Below are 17,193 nucleotides of genomic sequence, written 5' to 3' on the forward strand. Positions count from 1 at the left end.
ACGCCCGACGCAGGAGGCAGTCAATCAGGAGTAAACAGAGGAAGGCAATGGGGCACCTCGGAAGGAGGCAGAGAGAAGCCACGCCCTGAACTGTATAAAAGGGGAATGCGTGGGAGGGCTGGTTTGCTGAAGGCAACCGCTTGAATAGCTCCTGTTTCATGGTTCGTGTCTTGTTCTGTTTGCTTTTGTGTCCATAAATTTGGCAGGCTTAGTTCCAGCCTCTTGCCTTCTTGTAAAAGGGGTTGTCCCTGCCTTTTCTGCAGGGCCGGTAGCAGGCTGGAACAGAACAGCCCTGTTTTAGAGTGTCACATATATGTAGTCTTCAACTTACAACTGTAACTGACCTGGAATCGTAATGATAGGTCATGCCAGTCATTAAGCAGGTCACCTCATGATATCACTGATCACAAATGGGCTTGCTTAACAACTGTCACGTTTGCAAACCTTTTTGCAGTTGTTAAGAAAGTCCATTTTATCCAATAGGCATTTTTGCTGGAAACCAGAAGTTGTAAATTATGCACAACCGAGGCTGTTGCAAGTGGACATAAATGTGGGACAGCCAAAATGCAATCCCGGGACCAGAAAGGCCATCATATTCCAAAACCAGGTCATAAGTTGTTCTAACTTTGACAAGTTGCTAAGAAACAGGTGATCAGTTGAGGAGCATCTGTAATATAGCTTTGGCTGTGATGCGACATGTCCAAATCTGGCAGTTTCAACATTTGTCGCACTAAAGCACAACCTGGCTGGGGAATTCTGGGAGTTGAAGTCCATCCATCTGAAAGTTGCCAAGGCTGACAAGCACTAATCCATCATAAAGGTAGTCCTCGACTTACGACCACAATTGAGCCCAACGTTTCTGTTGTTAAGTGAGACAATTGTTAATTGAATTTTTGCTCCATTTTACCATTATTCTTGCTGCAGTTGTTAGGTTAAGCGGTTGTTAAGTGGATCTGGCTTTCCCATTGACTTTGCTTGCCAGGAGGTTGCAAAACGTGATCCCTGCGACACTACGACCGCCATAAATATGAACCAGTTGCCAAGCATCTGAATTTTGATCACGTGACCAGGGGGATGCTGCAAAGGTTATAACTGTGAAAAAACAGTCATAGGTCACATTTATCACTGCCGTAACTTTGAACAGTCACTAAATTGGGGTTTTATTTATACAGGGATAAATTTAATCTTTTTTAAACTTGGTTTTTAACTTTTGTATTTTTGGTTTTTAATTACCCTGTAAACCGCCCTGAGTCCTCCGGGAAAGGGCGGTATATAAATGTAATAAAATAAATAAATAAATAAATAAATGGACTGTTGTAAGTTGAGGACTAGCTGTATTGCAGTTCACCTAATACCGTGGTGGTGAACCTATGGCACGCGTGCCACAGGTGGCACACAGAGCCCTCTCTGTGGGCACGCACGCCGTCGACCCAGTCCTAGGCCTTCAGCTGGGTTTTATAAAACCTTTTCGCTTTAGGCCTCCGCCGCAGTGTGCAAAAAAAAAAAAAAGGTTCTATCAATCATTCAATTTCAACTTCCCGCAGGAAATCGCAAAGTTGGAATTGATTGATTGACCTTTTTAGTTCCACCCAGTCTGCCGTTACCATCGCAGCCCCGCCCACCCAGTGGGCCACGCCCACCCAGTGGGTCACGCCCACCCGGCACCCGATGATACATAAGTGGTTTTTGGGTTACAGTTTGGGCAACTAAAAGGTTCACCATCACTGACCTAATATGTGTTCGCGCCACCTAGTGGTGATGATAGGGTACTCTTTCCCAGCTTCAAATGAAAAAGTGTCAAGAGAGAAATAGCTCTTTCTAGCTCTTTTTCACCCAAATAACTTCCTTTTTCCCCTTCTTCAGGTTTTCCTTTGGGTTGGCAAAGCTGCCAACAGCTATGAAAAGACGGAGTCCATTTCTGCAGCCAAGGAGTATTTGAAGAACCACCCAGCAGGGAGAGATGCAGCAACCCCAATCATCATGGTCAAACAAGGTCATGAGCCCTTGAACTTCACCGGTTGGTTCACTGCCTGGGACCCCTACAAGTGGAGTGTAAGTAACAGTGATATGCTGTTCTTCTGATTGAAAAACCATCTCCTGAATCTTTAGTAAAAATTGCTCATTGTTTTTCCTGAATAATAATGATGATGATGATGATGATGATGATGATGATGATGATAATAGTAATAATAATAATAATAATAATAATAATAATAATAATAATAATAAGAAGAAGAAGAAGAAGAAGAAGAAGAAGAAGAAGAAGAAGAAGAAGAAGAAGAAGAAGAAGAAGAAGAAGAAGAAGAAGAAGAAGAAGTTGGAAGGGACCTTGGAGGTCATCTAGTCCAACCCCCTGCTCTGGCAGGAAACCCTATACCATTTCAGACAAAAGACTGTCCAGTCTCTTCTTAAAAACTTCCAGTGTTGGAGCATTCACCACTTCTGGAGGCAGGTTGTTCCACTGGTTAATTATTCTCACTAACGGGAAGTTTCTCCTTAGTTCTAGGTTGCTTCTCTCCTTGATTAGTTTCCATCCGTTGCTTCTTGTCCTGCCTTCAGGGGCTTTGGAGAATAGCTTGACTGCCTCTTCTTTGGGGCAGCCTCTGAGATACTGGAAGACTGCTATCTTATTGAAAAATAGTCTATGAAAACTCAACGCTTGCGAAGCATGATGGGCAGTGAAGGCAGTTGTGCATAGCCCCATCTGGGGATGGTTATGGTATAGGGGAGATTGCAACACAGCTGTGAAAATAAGATCGGGGTGGGTGGGGGTGGAACGTGAATTGAAGAAAAAATGTAGGTTTAATCATGAAGTAGGCAACCCGTGCCCCATTGGGTCATCATTTCAGAAGTAAGTTCTCACCTAAACAGAGAAACAGAATGAATAAGGCTGGACAAAAAAGCAGCAAGAGAGGGAACCACATCTAATTTCCTGGTGGCTTCCCCATTGAGTTTCTTTGTGGGAATCTGGCAAGGAACATCGGAAATTTTCCTTCATTTCCTCCTTCCCTTCCTCCCTCTTTCTTTCATCTCCCTCCCTCCTGCCATCTCTCCCTCTTTCATCTTTCTTCCTCCCTTCCTCCTCTTTATTTCATCTTCCTTCCTTCCTTCCTTCCTTCCTCCCTCCCTCCCTCCCTCCCTCCCTTCATCCTTTCTGGGCCTTCACATCATGTCCCCCAAGTAGGATAATTTGAGCCTGGTCTTTTGTGCCTCTTTCCATATGAGATGAGATGGTCCCTAAAATTTCTAAACCAAACCATTTCAGTTCCAAAAGTGCTTTTTCAAAAGGCAGCTGGACTTTCTTGGTTTTTCCTTGAAGACATTTCGCTTCTCATCCAAGAAGCTTCTTCAGTTCTGGCTGAATGGTGGAGGATGGAAGGATTTATATTCTAAGAAGACCAAGTAGAAATTTCCTGACATTTAGTGGAACAACCTGCCTCCAGAAGTGGTGAATGCTCCAATACTGGAAGTTTTTAAGAAGAGACTGGACAGCCCTTTGTCTGAAATGGTATAGGGTTTCCTGCTTGAGCAGTGGGTTGAACTAGATGACCTCCAAGGTCCCTTCCAACTCTGTTCTGTTCTGTTCTGTTCCGTTCCACTCCACTCCACTCCACTCCACTCCACTCCATTCTATTCTATATTCTTTGCAGTCATCTGGTCGTTAGCATCTGAGGGTCAGTGGTTAGTTCTCTGAGATTTGTTGAGGCCACTTGAGGGTTTATCTGTACCCTGGGGGTCACCCCAATCAGAGTGCAAATGGGCATGGTACCTCTCAGAAATAGTATATTTCTGAATAGTGTTGCATTTTTCAGGTGACTCTGAAGTGACAGATAAACCTCCAAGTGGCCTCAATGACTCTCAGAGAGAGTGCTAACGGCCAGATGACTGCAAGGAATATAAATCCTTCCATTTTCCACCCTTCAGTCAGAAATGAAGAAGCTCCTTGGATGAGAAGCAAAACATCTTCAAGGGAAAAATCACAAAAGTCCAGTTGCCTCTTGAAAGCACCTTTTAAACCACTAGAATAGAATAGAATAGAATAGAATAGAATAGAATAGAATAGAATAGAATAGAATAGAATAGAATAGAATAGAATAGAATAGAATAGAATAGAATAGAATAGAATAAGAAATAGAATAGAATAGAATAAGAAATAGAATAGAATAGAATAGAATAGAATAGAATAGAATAGAATAGAATAGAATAGAATAGAATAGAATAGAATAGAATGGAATGGAATGGAATGGAATGGAATGGAATGGAATGGAGTGGAGTGGAATACAATACAACAGAACAGAACAGAACAGAATAGAAGAATAGAAGGGAATGGAATGGAATACAATACAACATAACAGAATAGAATACAAGAATGGAATGGACTAGAATAGAACAGAACAGAACAGAACAGAATAGAATGAATGGAATGGAATGGAATGGAATGGAATGGAACGGAACGGAGTGGAATAGAATAGAATAGGAGTAGGAATAGGAGTAGGAATAGAATAGAATAGAATAGAATAGAATAGAATAGAATAGAATAGAATAGAATAGAATAGAATAGAATAGAATAGAATAGAATAGAATAGAATAGAATAGAATAGAATAGAATAGAATAGAATAGAATAGAATAGAATAGAATAGCATAGTGGAATGGAATGGAATGGAATGGAATGGAATGGAATGGAATGGAATGGAATGGAGTGGAGTGCAGTGGATTGCAGTGGAATACAATACAACAGAACAGAACAGAACAGAATAGCAGAATAGAAGGGAATGGAATGCAATGCAATAAATTACAACAGAACAGAATAGAATACAAGAATGGAATGGACTAGAATAGAATAGAACAGAACAGAACAGAACAGAATGGAATGGAATGGAATGGAATGGAACGGAGTGGAATAGAATAGAATAGAATAGAATAGAATAGAATAGAATAGAATAGAATAGAATAGAATAGAATAGAATAGAATAGAATAGAATAGAATAGAATAGAATAGAATAGAATAGAATAGAATAGAATAGAATAGAATAGAATAGAATAGAATTAGGAGTAGGAATAGGAATAGAATAGAATAGAATAGAATAGAATAGAATAGAATAGAATAGAATAGAATAGAATGGAATGGAATGGAATGGAATGGAATGGAATGGAATGGAATGGAATGGAATGGAATGGAATGGAGTGGAGTGGAATACAATACAACAGAACAGAACAGAACAGAATAGAAGAATAGAAGGGAATGGAATGGAATACAATACAACATAACAGAATAGAATACAAGAATGGAATGGACTAGAATAGAACAGAACAGAACAGAACAGAATAGAATGAATGGAATGGAATGGAATGGAACGGAATGGAACGGAACGGAGTGGAATAGAATAGAATAGGAGTAGGAATAGGAGTAGGAATAGAATAGAATAGAATAGAATAGAATAGAATAGAATAGAATAGAATAGAATAGAATAGAATAGAATAGAATAGAATAGAATAGAATAGAATAGAATAGAATAGAATAGAATAGAATAGAATAGAATAGAATAGAATAGTGGAATGGAATGGAATGGAATGGAATGGAATGGAATGGAATGGAATGGAATGGAATGGAGTGGAGTGCAGTGGATTGCAGTGGAATACAATACAACAGAACAGAACAGAACAGAATAGCAGAATAGAAGGGAATGGAATGCAATGCAATACAATACAACAGAACAGAATACAAGAATGGAATGGACTAGAATAGAATAGAACAGAACAGAACAGAACAGAATGGAATGGAATGGAATGGAACGGAGTGGAATAGAATAGAATAGAATAGAATAGAATAGAATAGAATAGAATAGAATAGAATAGAATAGAATAGAATAGAATAGAATAGAATTAGGAGTAGGAATAGGAATAGGAATAGAATAGAATAGAATAGAATAGAATAGAATAGAATAGAATAGAATAGAATAGAATAGAATAGAATAGAATAGAATAGAATAGAATAGAATAGAATAGAATAGAATAGAATAGAATAGAATAGAATAGAATAGAATAGAAGGATGGAATGGAATACAACAGAACAGAACAAAATAGATCAAAATAGAATAGAATAGAATAGAATGAATGGAACGGAATGGAATGGAATGGTGTGAAGTGGAGTGGAGTGGAATGGAATGGAATGGAATACAACAGAACAGAACAGAAAACAAGAATAGAATGGAATGGAATGGAATGGAATGGAATACAACAGAACAGAACGGAACAGAATAGAATGGAATGGAATGGAATGGAATGGAATGGAATACAACAGAACAGAACAAAATAGAATAGAATGGTATGGAGTGGAGTGGAGTGGAATGGAATGGAATGGAATACAATACAACAGAACAGAACAGAACAGAATAGAACAGAATAGAAATAACTTTATTGTCACTTTAAATGTACACTAATCAGCATACATTACAATGAAATTTAATTCCACACAGCTCTCAATATACTTCCAATATACACCTCACAAAGATGACAAAAAATAAATAAATAAATTATGCACTTACTGTACCCACATACACACTTTGTACAAGTTGCACTTTGCAAGATTCCCCCCCCAAAAAAGCCACAAAACTATTGTAATAGTCCAAATTCAGTGTAATTAAAAGAAGGATACAGTTAATGGCCTGAGACGATATTAATTAAAAGCATCTTCTAGAAGGACAAGCTGGTTTTACATTTTTCACTTCCTGGCCTCTGCAAAGCACCCTTCAGACTTATGCCTGCAACATTCCTGTATGGCTCAATCTCACCACCCCTTTATTTTCTATACCATGATCCTTTCTCTGCTCTTTTAGGATGAGAAATCTTATGAACAGATGAAGAGCAGTTTAGGAGACGTATCTGCCATATCAGAAATTACAATGGTGAGTACAGCTGATTGACTACCAGAGGTGGGAGCTGGGGGTTGCCCCCTTTCTTTCCAGGAATGTAGGGTCCAACTGAAAAGCAAATGAGTTAAGACAGGGATGTCAAACTGCCACCCCACGGACCGGATGTGTCATGCCAAAACTGGGCACACCCCATTGCTGGCAATGGAAAAAAAGTCGCAATACGTCGTGACACGTCACGTGACATTGCGAGTTTGACACCCCTGAGTTAAGAGGACACCTAAACAAGGACAAGTTCTCCATCAGCATTACTGTTGAGCCATTGAATCTTAGTGGCACATATGGTTAGAACGCAGTATTGCAGGCTGACTCTGCATTACCACCGCCAATAGTTCGATCCTCATCAGTTCAAGGTTGGTAAAATGAGGGTTGCTGGGGGCAATATGCAGACTATGTAAACCATTTAGAAAGGGCTGCAAAAGCACTGTGAAGTGGTATATAAGTCTAAGTGCTATATCTATCTATCTATCTATCTATCTATCTATCTATCTATCTATCTATCTCTATTATCTATCATCCATCTATCATCTATCTCTATCATCAACATCTCTCTATCATCAATCAACTATTTATCTATCGATCTATATCTATTTATCTATCTATCTATCATCTATCTATCTCTATCATCAACCATCTATCTCTATTTATCATCAATCATCAATCATCTATATCTATCTATATCTATCTATCTCTATTATCTATCATCTATCTATCTATCTCTATCTATCATCAACCATCTATCTCTATCATCAACCATCTATCAATTTATCTATATCTATCTATCTATCATCAATCATCTACATCTATCTATCTATCTATCTCTATTATCTATCATTCATCTATCATTTATCTGTATCATCAACCATCTATATCATCAATCATCTATTTATCTATCTATCTATCTATATCTATCTAGCTATCTATCATCTATATCTATCTATCATCATCTATATCTACCTATCTCTATTATCTACCATCTATCTATCTATCTCTATCTATCATCAACCATCTATCTCTATCTATCTATCATCAATCATCTATCTATTTATCTATCTATATCTATCTATCTATCATCAATCATCTACATCTATCTATCTATCTATCTATCTATCTATCTATCATCCATCCATATCTACCTATCTACCTACCTACCTGTCTCTGTTTTTCTCTCTGTATCTATCTATCTGTCATCCATATCTGTCTGTCTGTCCACCTACCTACCTTATCTGTCTGTCTGTACATCTGTCTACTTACCTACCTACCTTGTCTGTCTGTCTGTGTATCTATCTATCTGTCTATCATCTACCTACCTACTATTTATCTTATCTGTCTACCTACTACTTACCTTGCCTGTCTGTCTGTCTGTCTGTCTGTCTCTCTCTCTCATCCATCCATATCTACCTACCTACCTACCTACCTGTCTGTCTCTGTTTTTCACTCTGTATCTATCTATCTGTCATCCATATCTGTCTGTCTACTTACCTACCTTATGTGTCTGTACATCTGTCTACTTAAGTACCTACCTTGTCTGTCTGTCTGTCTCTATCCTTCCTATCTATCTATCTATCTATCTATCTATCTATCTATCTATCTATCTATCTATCTCTCTATCATCAACCATCTATCTCTATTTATCATCAATCATCTATCATCAATCATCTATATCTATCTATCATCTATATCTACCTATCTCTATTATCTACCATCTATCTATCTATCTCTATCATCAACCATCTATCTCTATCATCAATCATCTATCTATTTATCTATCTATATCTATCTATCTATCATCAATCATCTACATCCATCTATCTATCTGTCTGTCTGTCTGTCTATCTATCTATCTGTCTGTCTGTCTATCATCTATCTAAATGAGGGCAAAGATTGTTGGTGTGGGGCAACAGCCTGACTCTCTGAACTGCTTAGAGAGGGCTGTAAAAGCACTATGAAGCGGTATATAAGTATTGTTGCTATTGCTTTTGCTATTTCTGCTTCTAGAAACTCACCCCAGTTCTGTCTCCAAACCAAGAGCAAATGCGAAATCAAAAGCAGGACCCCAATATCAATAATGAAGTAGCAATAAAGGAAAGTATTGGTAGTTCTAGGTTGTAATGAGGGATCCTTGGTTCTCTTCTTGCAGATGATTTCATTACCCAAACTAGGTAACATCATCAGCACTGATGGGTAATGAAACGTCTGCATGAAAACAACCAAGCTCAGAGGGCACTAGGGACTCTTCAGTAATGGAGGTTCAATGCAGTATGTATGTATGTATGTATGTATGTATGTATGTATGTATGTATGTATGTATTAAGGGACGCGGTGGCTTAGTGGGTTGGGACGCTGAGCTTGTCGATCAGAAGGTCGGCAGTTTGGCGGGTCGAATCCCGAGTGCCGCGTAGCAGAGTGAGCGCCTGTTACTCATCCCAGCTTCTGCCAACCTAGCAGTTCGAAAGCACGTACAAATACAAGTAGAAACATAGGGACCACTACAGTGGGAAGGTAACAGTGTTCTGTGTGCCTTTGGCGTCTAGTCATGCCAGCCACATGACCACGGAGACGTCCTCGGACAAGCGCTGGCTCTTCGGCTTTGAAACGGAGATGAGCACCGGCCCCTAGAGTCGGAATCAACTAGCACGCATGTGCGGGGGAACCTTTACCTTTACCTTTACCTATGTATGTATTCATCCATCCATCCATCCATCCATCCATTCACTCACTCACTCACTCACTCACTCACTCACTCACTCACTTATTCATTCAGTGAGCATTGGAGCAATATTGTCTGGAAACTAAAGGGTCTCCTACAGACCAAAAGATCCACTCATATTTATATATTTCCGGAAAGGAAGAGAAAATCACACCCTCATACATATGCATAGGTCATAGATGATGTAAGCATAGATATTGATAATTAGCAAGCCTTAAGTTACTTCCCTACCCTTCTGCTGTGGCTATCTTCAAAACTGGATTGTGGCCTTAATAAAACGAAAACAGATTAGTTACTTAATGATAGAAATTCAGATAAAGCCTACTGGGAACTGAGCACTTCAAGGCTGCCTCAATTGGCACACATTCCTTCTATTTTTTTAATCTTGTTAACAGGATCATGGGGAGACTGAGCACCACCACCTGTTTGTTGGATCCGTGCCCCTCCTGGCTAGCTTATGCGGCCCGGGAGGGGACACGAGGCTGGTTCCATGCAGTAATAACTGCTTCTTTGAAGGAGGGTGTCTTCCCTGCCGCCTTGAAGGAGGCGGTGGTGAGACCCCTCCTCAAGAAGCCTGCTTTGGACCCGGCTGTTTTAAATAACTATCGTCCAGTCTCCAACCTTCGCTTTTTGGCGAAGGTTGTTGAGAGTGTGGTGGCGCATCAGCTTCCTCTGTTCCTGGAGGAAACTGATTATCTGGACCCGTACCAATCGGGTTTCAGACCCGGACACAGCACGGAGACGGCATTGGTCACGCTGGTGAATGATCTCTGGAGGGCTAGGGACAGGGGTTGCTCCTCTGTCCTGGTCCTATTAGATCTCTCAGCGGCTTTCGATACCATCGACCATGGTATCCTGCTGCGGCGTCTCAGGAGGTTGGGAGTGGGAGGCACCGTTTTACGGTGGTTCTCCTCCTATCTCCTGGGCCGCTCGCAGTCGGTGTTGACGGGAGGGCAGAGATCCGCCCCGAGGCCTCTCATTTGTGGAGTTCCTCAGGGGTCGATTCTCTCGCCCCTCCTGTTCAACATCTATATGAAGCCGCTGGGCGAGATCATTCGTGGTTTCGGGGTGGGGTATCATCAGTACGCTGATGATACCCAACTTTTTCTTTCCACCCCGAACCAACCCAGTGATGCCCTCGCCGTGATGTCCCGGTGCCTGGAGGCGGTCCAGGTCTGGATGGGGAGAAACAGGCTTCTTCTCAATCCCGCCAAGACTGAGTGGCTGTGCATATCGGCATCTCGGGTCAACCAGACTATTCCATCTCTAACGATGGGGGGTGAGGTGTTACCCCCCGTTGATAGGGCTCGCAACTTGGGCATCCTCCTGGATTCACGACTCAATTTTGAAGACCACATAGGAGCCATGACCAGGGGGGCTTTTGCCCAGGTTCGCCTGGTGCGCCAGTTGCGTCCCTATCTGGACCGAGATGTCCTATGCACAGTTACTCATGCGCTCGTGACCTCCCGTTTGGACTACTGCAACGCTCTCTACATGGGGCTGCCCTTGAGGACCACTCGGAGGCTTCAACTGGTGCAGAATGCGGCCGCGCGAGTTGTAATGGGGGTCTCCCGATACTCCCATATAACACCTCTACTCCGCGAGCTGCATTGGCTTCCGGTTGCCCTCCGGGTGAAATTCAAGGTGCTGGTGATGACCTATAAAGCCCTAAATGGCTTGGGTCCGGGGTACTTGAGGGAACACCTGCTGCCAGCATCAAGCTCCCTTCGTCCAGTGCGCTCCCACAGGGAGGGTCTGCTCAGGGTCCCACCGGTAAGAGATTGCCGGCGGGTAACACCCAGGGATAGGGCCTTCTCAGTGGGGGCGCCTGCCCTCTGGAACCAGCTGCCCGTGGAGCTGAGGACTGCCCCCGACCTCCGTTCATTCCGCCGGGGCCTGAAGACCTGGCTCTTCGAGCTCTCTGGCCCAGGCTGAGAATTAATCTTAATTTTAACTGGGGTTTTAGTTGCACAGGGGTAAATTTAATCTTTTTTAAACTGGTTTTAACTTTTGTATTTCTGGTTTTTAATTCCCTGTAAACCGCCCTGAGTCCTCAGGGAAAGGGCGGTATATAAATGTAATAAAATAAATAAATAAATAAACATGGCTCCATTCTTCCAAGAATTTGTTTTCCTCACACAAACTGTGGCTGTCTTTCCTTTTCTTATGAGCATTTAGTTCATTTTTGGAAGACCACATGCAGGACCGGTGAGCAAGAACTTCCCTGATTCATTGCATTTGAAAAAAGAAGAAAAGAGGAAAGGAAAGGAAAGGATAGGAAAGGAAAGGAAAGGAAAGGAAAGGAAAGGAAAGGAAAGGAAAGGAAAGGAAAGGAAAGGAAAGGAAAGGAAAGGAAAGGAAAGGAAAGGAAAGGAAAGGAAAGGAAAGGAAAGGAAAGGAACATTCTGAAAATCAAAGCTCCAGTCTGTTGCATCAAATCTACAGTATTTCCAGAAGCTGTGAATGCTCCAACACTGGAAGTTTTTAAGAAGAGACTGGACAGCCATTTGTCTGAAATGGTATAGGGTTTCCTGCCTGAGCAGGGGGTTGGACTAGATGACCTCCAAGGTCCCTTCCAACTTCTTCTTCTTCTTCTTCTTCTTCTTCTTCTTCTTCTTCTTCTTCTTCTTCTTCTTCTTCTTCTTCTTCTTCTTCTTCTTCTTCTTCTTATTATTATTATTATTATTATTATTATTATTATTATTATTATTATTATTATTATTGTTATTGTTATTATTATTATTATTATTATTATTATTATTATTATTATTATTCTCTTAATCTCCTTAAAGTTCTCCATGATGAAGTACTTTTCTACTTTCCAGTATATTGTAATTTTTGCAACAGTTACGTAATCTCCCTTTGAAATGTTGATCAGCCTTAAGATTTTTTGAACTTCGTGCATAATTAAGCACTTGAATTTCTCTATTTTGAGCTCCCAAAAGCTTTGATCGATTCTTCAGACAAAGAACATAGAATAATAGAGTTGGAAGGGATCTTGGAGCTTTTCTAGTCCAACCCTTTGCTCAAGCAGGAGACGTAATATCAATTTAAACAAACAGCTGTCCAGTCGCCCAAACGAGAAACCTCCAGTGATGGAGCACCCACATCTTCTGGTGGCAAGCCGTTCCACTGGTTAATTGTTCTCACTGTCAGGAAGTTTCTCCTTAGTTCCAGGTTGCTTCTCTCCTGGATTAGTTTCCCTCCGTTGTTTCTTGTCCTGCCTTCTGGTGTGTTGGAAAATAGTTTGACCCCTCATCTTTATAGGAGCCCTTCAAATATTGGAACACTGCTATCATGTCTCCCCTATTCCTTCTTTTCACTACCCAATTCCTGCAACCATTCTTCATAAAATTGGCCTCCAGCCCCCTAATCACATGACATTAGCCAAGCGCCTCGAAGGAGCCAATTTTGCTCAATTTAAATGAAAAACATGAGAATTCATGAAAGGATAAAGGTACTTAATAACAAGTCCCTATTTCTCTATTGGGCAGTGTTTTTCAAACTTGGCAGCTTTAAGACATGTGTGAACTTCAACTCCCAGAATTCCTGGCTGAGGAATTCTGGGAATTGAAGTCCACCTATGCTGACTGGGGAATTCTGTGGGTAGAAGTCCACACAAGGTTGAGAAACACTACCATAAGGATTAGGCAGAAGAGCAGATAAACCCCAAATCCCATGAGTTGCAGAACTTTAGTGAAATAATAGACCATTCTTGGTTTACTCATTCCTTCAACCCAGCCTTTGGATTAACTATTAAGCAAAATAAATACACATCTAAGTCAACAAAGATAGGGTGGGCACCACAACGTTTTTCCCCTATCCTTGCCACCAAGCTCAACTTTAGCCAATGTTTTTATAATTATCTTTCTCTGACGTTTGACTTTATTCTCCATTGTTAAAGAAATTATTTGCTTTGGTGTGGTGAGTTATAAGTTTTTAAAGGTTGGGTTGAAGGTGTGGTCAAAAGCCATCTTGGTTTCTGTCTCCTGGTGTGAGTTTCACTTCCGTCAAGGGAAACCATTGTTGGTGTAAGGCAGGGGTCTCCAAACTTGGCTCTTTTATGACTTGTGGAGTTCAACTCCCAGAATTCCTCACCCAGAGTGCCTGGCTGAGGAATTCTGGGAGTTGAACTCCACAAGTCATAAAAGGGCCAAGTTTGAAGACCCCTGGTGTAAGGCACTGTGTCTCAACCTTAGCCACTTGAAGACCTGTGGACTTCAACTTCCAGAATTCCACAGCCAGCATGGCTAGCTGGGGAATTCTGGGAGTTGAATTCCACAGACCTTCAAGTTGCTGAGAATGAGAACTACTAGCCCAAGCAAGGCCCGAGCAAGAAGGCTTCCGTTGAGTTTCAGTTCTATTGTATTATATTCCTGATTATTTCTGGGTACATCCAATCAACTGAGATTAACAGAGGTAGATAAAATTCCTCCGCTTAGTAATGAGGAAAACGTCTCTCCATTTCACTAACTTTTCTCTATTTTGTCAGGATCTGAAAAATGCCAACTTCAACCATAGAAGTACCAGCAATAAGCCTGTCACTGCCAATGCAGACATTTCAGAGGCCAGATCAAGTATGCAGGATGACCAAACATTTACTAACAGTAGTAACTGTTACAACACCAACACACCTTGCCAAGAACCAAATGAGACTGGTACATTTCCTAGAGACCTCCTGATTAACAAGACGGTGGATGAACTTCCGGATGGTGTGGATCCCACAAAAAAGGAGGTAAGATGGTCTGTTCTTTTGGGCATTACACAATAGCGGGTTCATACAATTTGGAAATGTTGCCTAGATGTTTGTTCCAAGAAGCTCATGAACTACTTCACAATAGCAATGGAAGAGGAAGAGGCTGCGGCCACGTTTGGGGACTGTTGTTGACTTTTTCAGAAATGGAGCATTTATGGAAGAAAATATTTGTAACTCAGGGCTGAACTGTGGGGTCCTTGGTGCTCTCAGAGCTTGGTGATTTTCTTACAGAGTACTAGTTTGGTAATGAAACATCTGCAAGAAAACCACCAAGCTCAGAGGGCATCAAGGACCCCAAAACTCCTGTTATTAAGCAAGGCAATTATTAAGTCAACTATGACCCATTTTTACAAACTTTTTTGCCACGCCTGTAAAATGAATCATTACAGTGGTTAAACCTGCTTAAGAGAATCTAGCTTCTCTACCTACATCCTGGTTGGAAGCCAGCTGGGAGGGTTACATATAGGATTACACACAGGCAGTCCTCGACTTACAGCATTTTGCTTAGTGACCATTCAAAGTTGCAAATGCACTGAAAAATGTGACATTTTTCATTGTCGCAAGCATCCCGAATGTGATTTACGTTCAGATGCTTGACAACTGACTCACATTTATGACCGTTGCAGTGTCCTGGGGTCACGTGATCCCCTTTTGCAACCTTCTGACAAGCAAAGTCAATGGGGAATCCAGACTCACTTAACAACCATGCTACTCATTTAACAACCACAGTGATTCATTGCAGTAAGAAAAGTCGTAAAAATGGGGCAAAACTCACTTAACAAATTTCTCACTTAGCAACATGAATGTTGGGCTCAGTTGTGGTCGTAGGTTGAGGACTACATGTATCCCAGATAGTGCAACCGTCGTAAGTACATGCCAATTGCCAAGTGCCTGAATTTTGATAAAAATGACCGTGGGGATGTCGCAACGGTCCTACGTGTGAAAAACCTATCATCAGTCATCTTTTTCAGCGCCAGATAATTTGAACGGTCATTAAATGAATCGTCGTAAGTTGGGAATTACCTCTTGTTACTTATTTTGTTAGTGAAGGAATAATAATTCACTAAAGGGGGTCATTTTTTTTTATATTCCCTGTGCAGTACTACCTATCTGACGCAGAATTTTGTGATATCTTTGGGAAGACAAAGGATGCATTTTACCAGATGCCTGCATGGAAACAGCAAAATGAGAAGAAACAGTATGGATTGTTTTGAACAAAGGAGTTGTTGGTTGGTGACTCCTGACAACAGGATTGTCTGCAAAGAGGAGGCATAAAGACCAAGGGGGGGGGACAAATTTGTCTTAGAAATGTCAATGCAGGTAAGAAAATGATGGGACTTTGGTTGCCTGGTGGGTAAATTCATCATGACTGTTTTGGCTTCCTGACCCAGAAAGAAGATGGATCTTAAAGGAAAGTTTCCTAAATTTCAAAAGGACAATTTTTTTAAAATAAAATCTTCTCAAAATCTACCATAGTCAACAACAATCTTAATGAAAATGATTTCCTTATTTTTCTCAGCTGGAAAGATAGCACCTCCCCTCCCCCACCCAATGAAAAATGTCACATTTTTCAGTGCATTTGCAACTTCGAATGGTCACTAAGCAAAATGGGGGAGGTGGAAAGATAGCACCCCACCCTCCCCTCCCCCACCTCCCCTCCCCCATCCATTATTTCAGGGGTCTTCAAACTTGGCCCTTTTTTGACTTGTGGACTTCAACTCCCAGAGTTCCTCAGGCAGGCAGGCTGGCTGAGGAATTCTGGGAGTTGAAGTCCACAAGTCATAAAAGGGCCCAGTTGGAAGACCCCTGCATTACTTGCACAAGAAATATGTGAAAGTTTCTCTCAGTTGTTGTTTATTTTTTTTAAAAAAACATTACTTTATTTAGGCGTCCTACGTAAATGGGAGCAAAATGAGGCCGCTCTTTGGAGGACAGTTGGTATACAGAGAAGTTGCATGTGAAAATATTTGACTTACTACTTGTCTGAATTTGGGGTGGAATTGAAGGGAGAAGTGAAATGCGCTGAATAATGCGCTGAATAAAAGTCAAGACGTACTTTTAGATGCCAATCAGAAATGCAGCAAGGACAACGCACACCCATAGTCAGTCTTGCAGATACAGATACTCCTTGAGTTATGACCACAATTGAGCCCAAATTTTGTGTCCTTAAATGAAACATTTGTCAAATTTACTTTTGCCCCATTTTACGACCTTTCTTGCCACAAGTGAATCACTGCAGTTGTTAAGTTAGCAACACCGGCTTTAAGGGAATCTGCCTCCCTTTGCTTGTTGGAAGGTCGCAAAAGAGAATCACTTGAGTCTCCCCCCCAAAAAAAACAAACCATTGCAATTGCCTTAAATAACAACCAGTTGCAAGCATCTGAATTTTGATCATGTGACCATGGGGATGTTGCAATGGTCGTAAGTGTGAAAAACGGTTATAAGACACTTTTTCAGTGCTGTTGTAATTTTGAACGGCCACTAAATGAATTGTTGTAAGTCAAGGAATACCTTTATAAGAGTAGCCTGTTTTGAATGCATGGAATAGTATGTATGAGAATTTTCACTCTTTTGCTGTAAAGAGCATTCAGAAAGATCTAGATATATCCATAAATATTAACAATCAGAAGTATTATGGAAGAATCTAACTGGCTGTTATAGAAGCAGATGCTAGAGCTTCTAAAATTTCTGTGTTTTTCAACCTTAGCAACTTTAAGATGTGTGAACTTCAATTCTCCAGCCAGCTCTGGGAATTGAAGTCCACATGTCTTAAAGTTGCCAAGATTGAGAAACACTG

General features: G+C 40.9%; 1 protein-coding gene across 1 annotated transcript in view; it reads left to right on the top strand.

The window, feature by feature from the left end:
* Positions 1-15,961, top strand: part of VILL (villin like) — a 69,618-nt gene extending 53,657 nt beyond the window's left edge. The window contains exons 17-20 of the mRNA XM_081345610.1: positions 1,864-2,052; positions 6,838-6,906; positions 14,133-14,375; positions 15,497-15,961. Of these exons, the coding sequence (XP_081201736.1) occupies positions 1,864-2,052; positions 6,838-6,906; positions 14,133-14,375; positions 15,497-15,610 (615 nt within the window). The 3' untranslated portion in view covers positions 15,611-15,961. The remainder of the gene's footprint in view (positions 1-1,863; positions 2,053-6,837; positions 6,907-14,132; positions 14,376-15,496) is intronic.
* The last annotated feature ends 1,232 nt before the right edge of the window (positions 15,962-17,193 follow it).

This window comes from Vipera berus, assembly GCF_964194415.1.
Source record: "Vipera berus genome assembly, chromosome: Z".
Classification (NCBI taxonomy): domain Eukaryota; kingdom Metazoa; phylum Chordata; class Lepidosauria; order Squamata; family Viperidae; genus Vipera; species Vipera berus.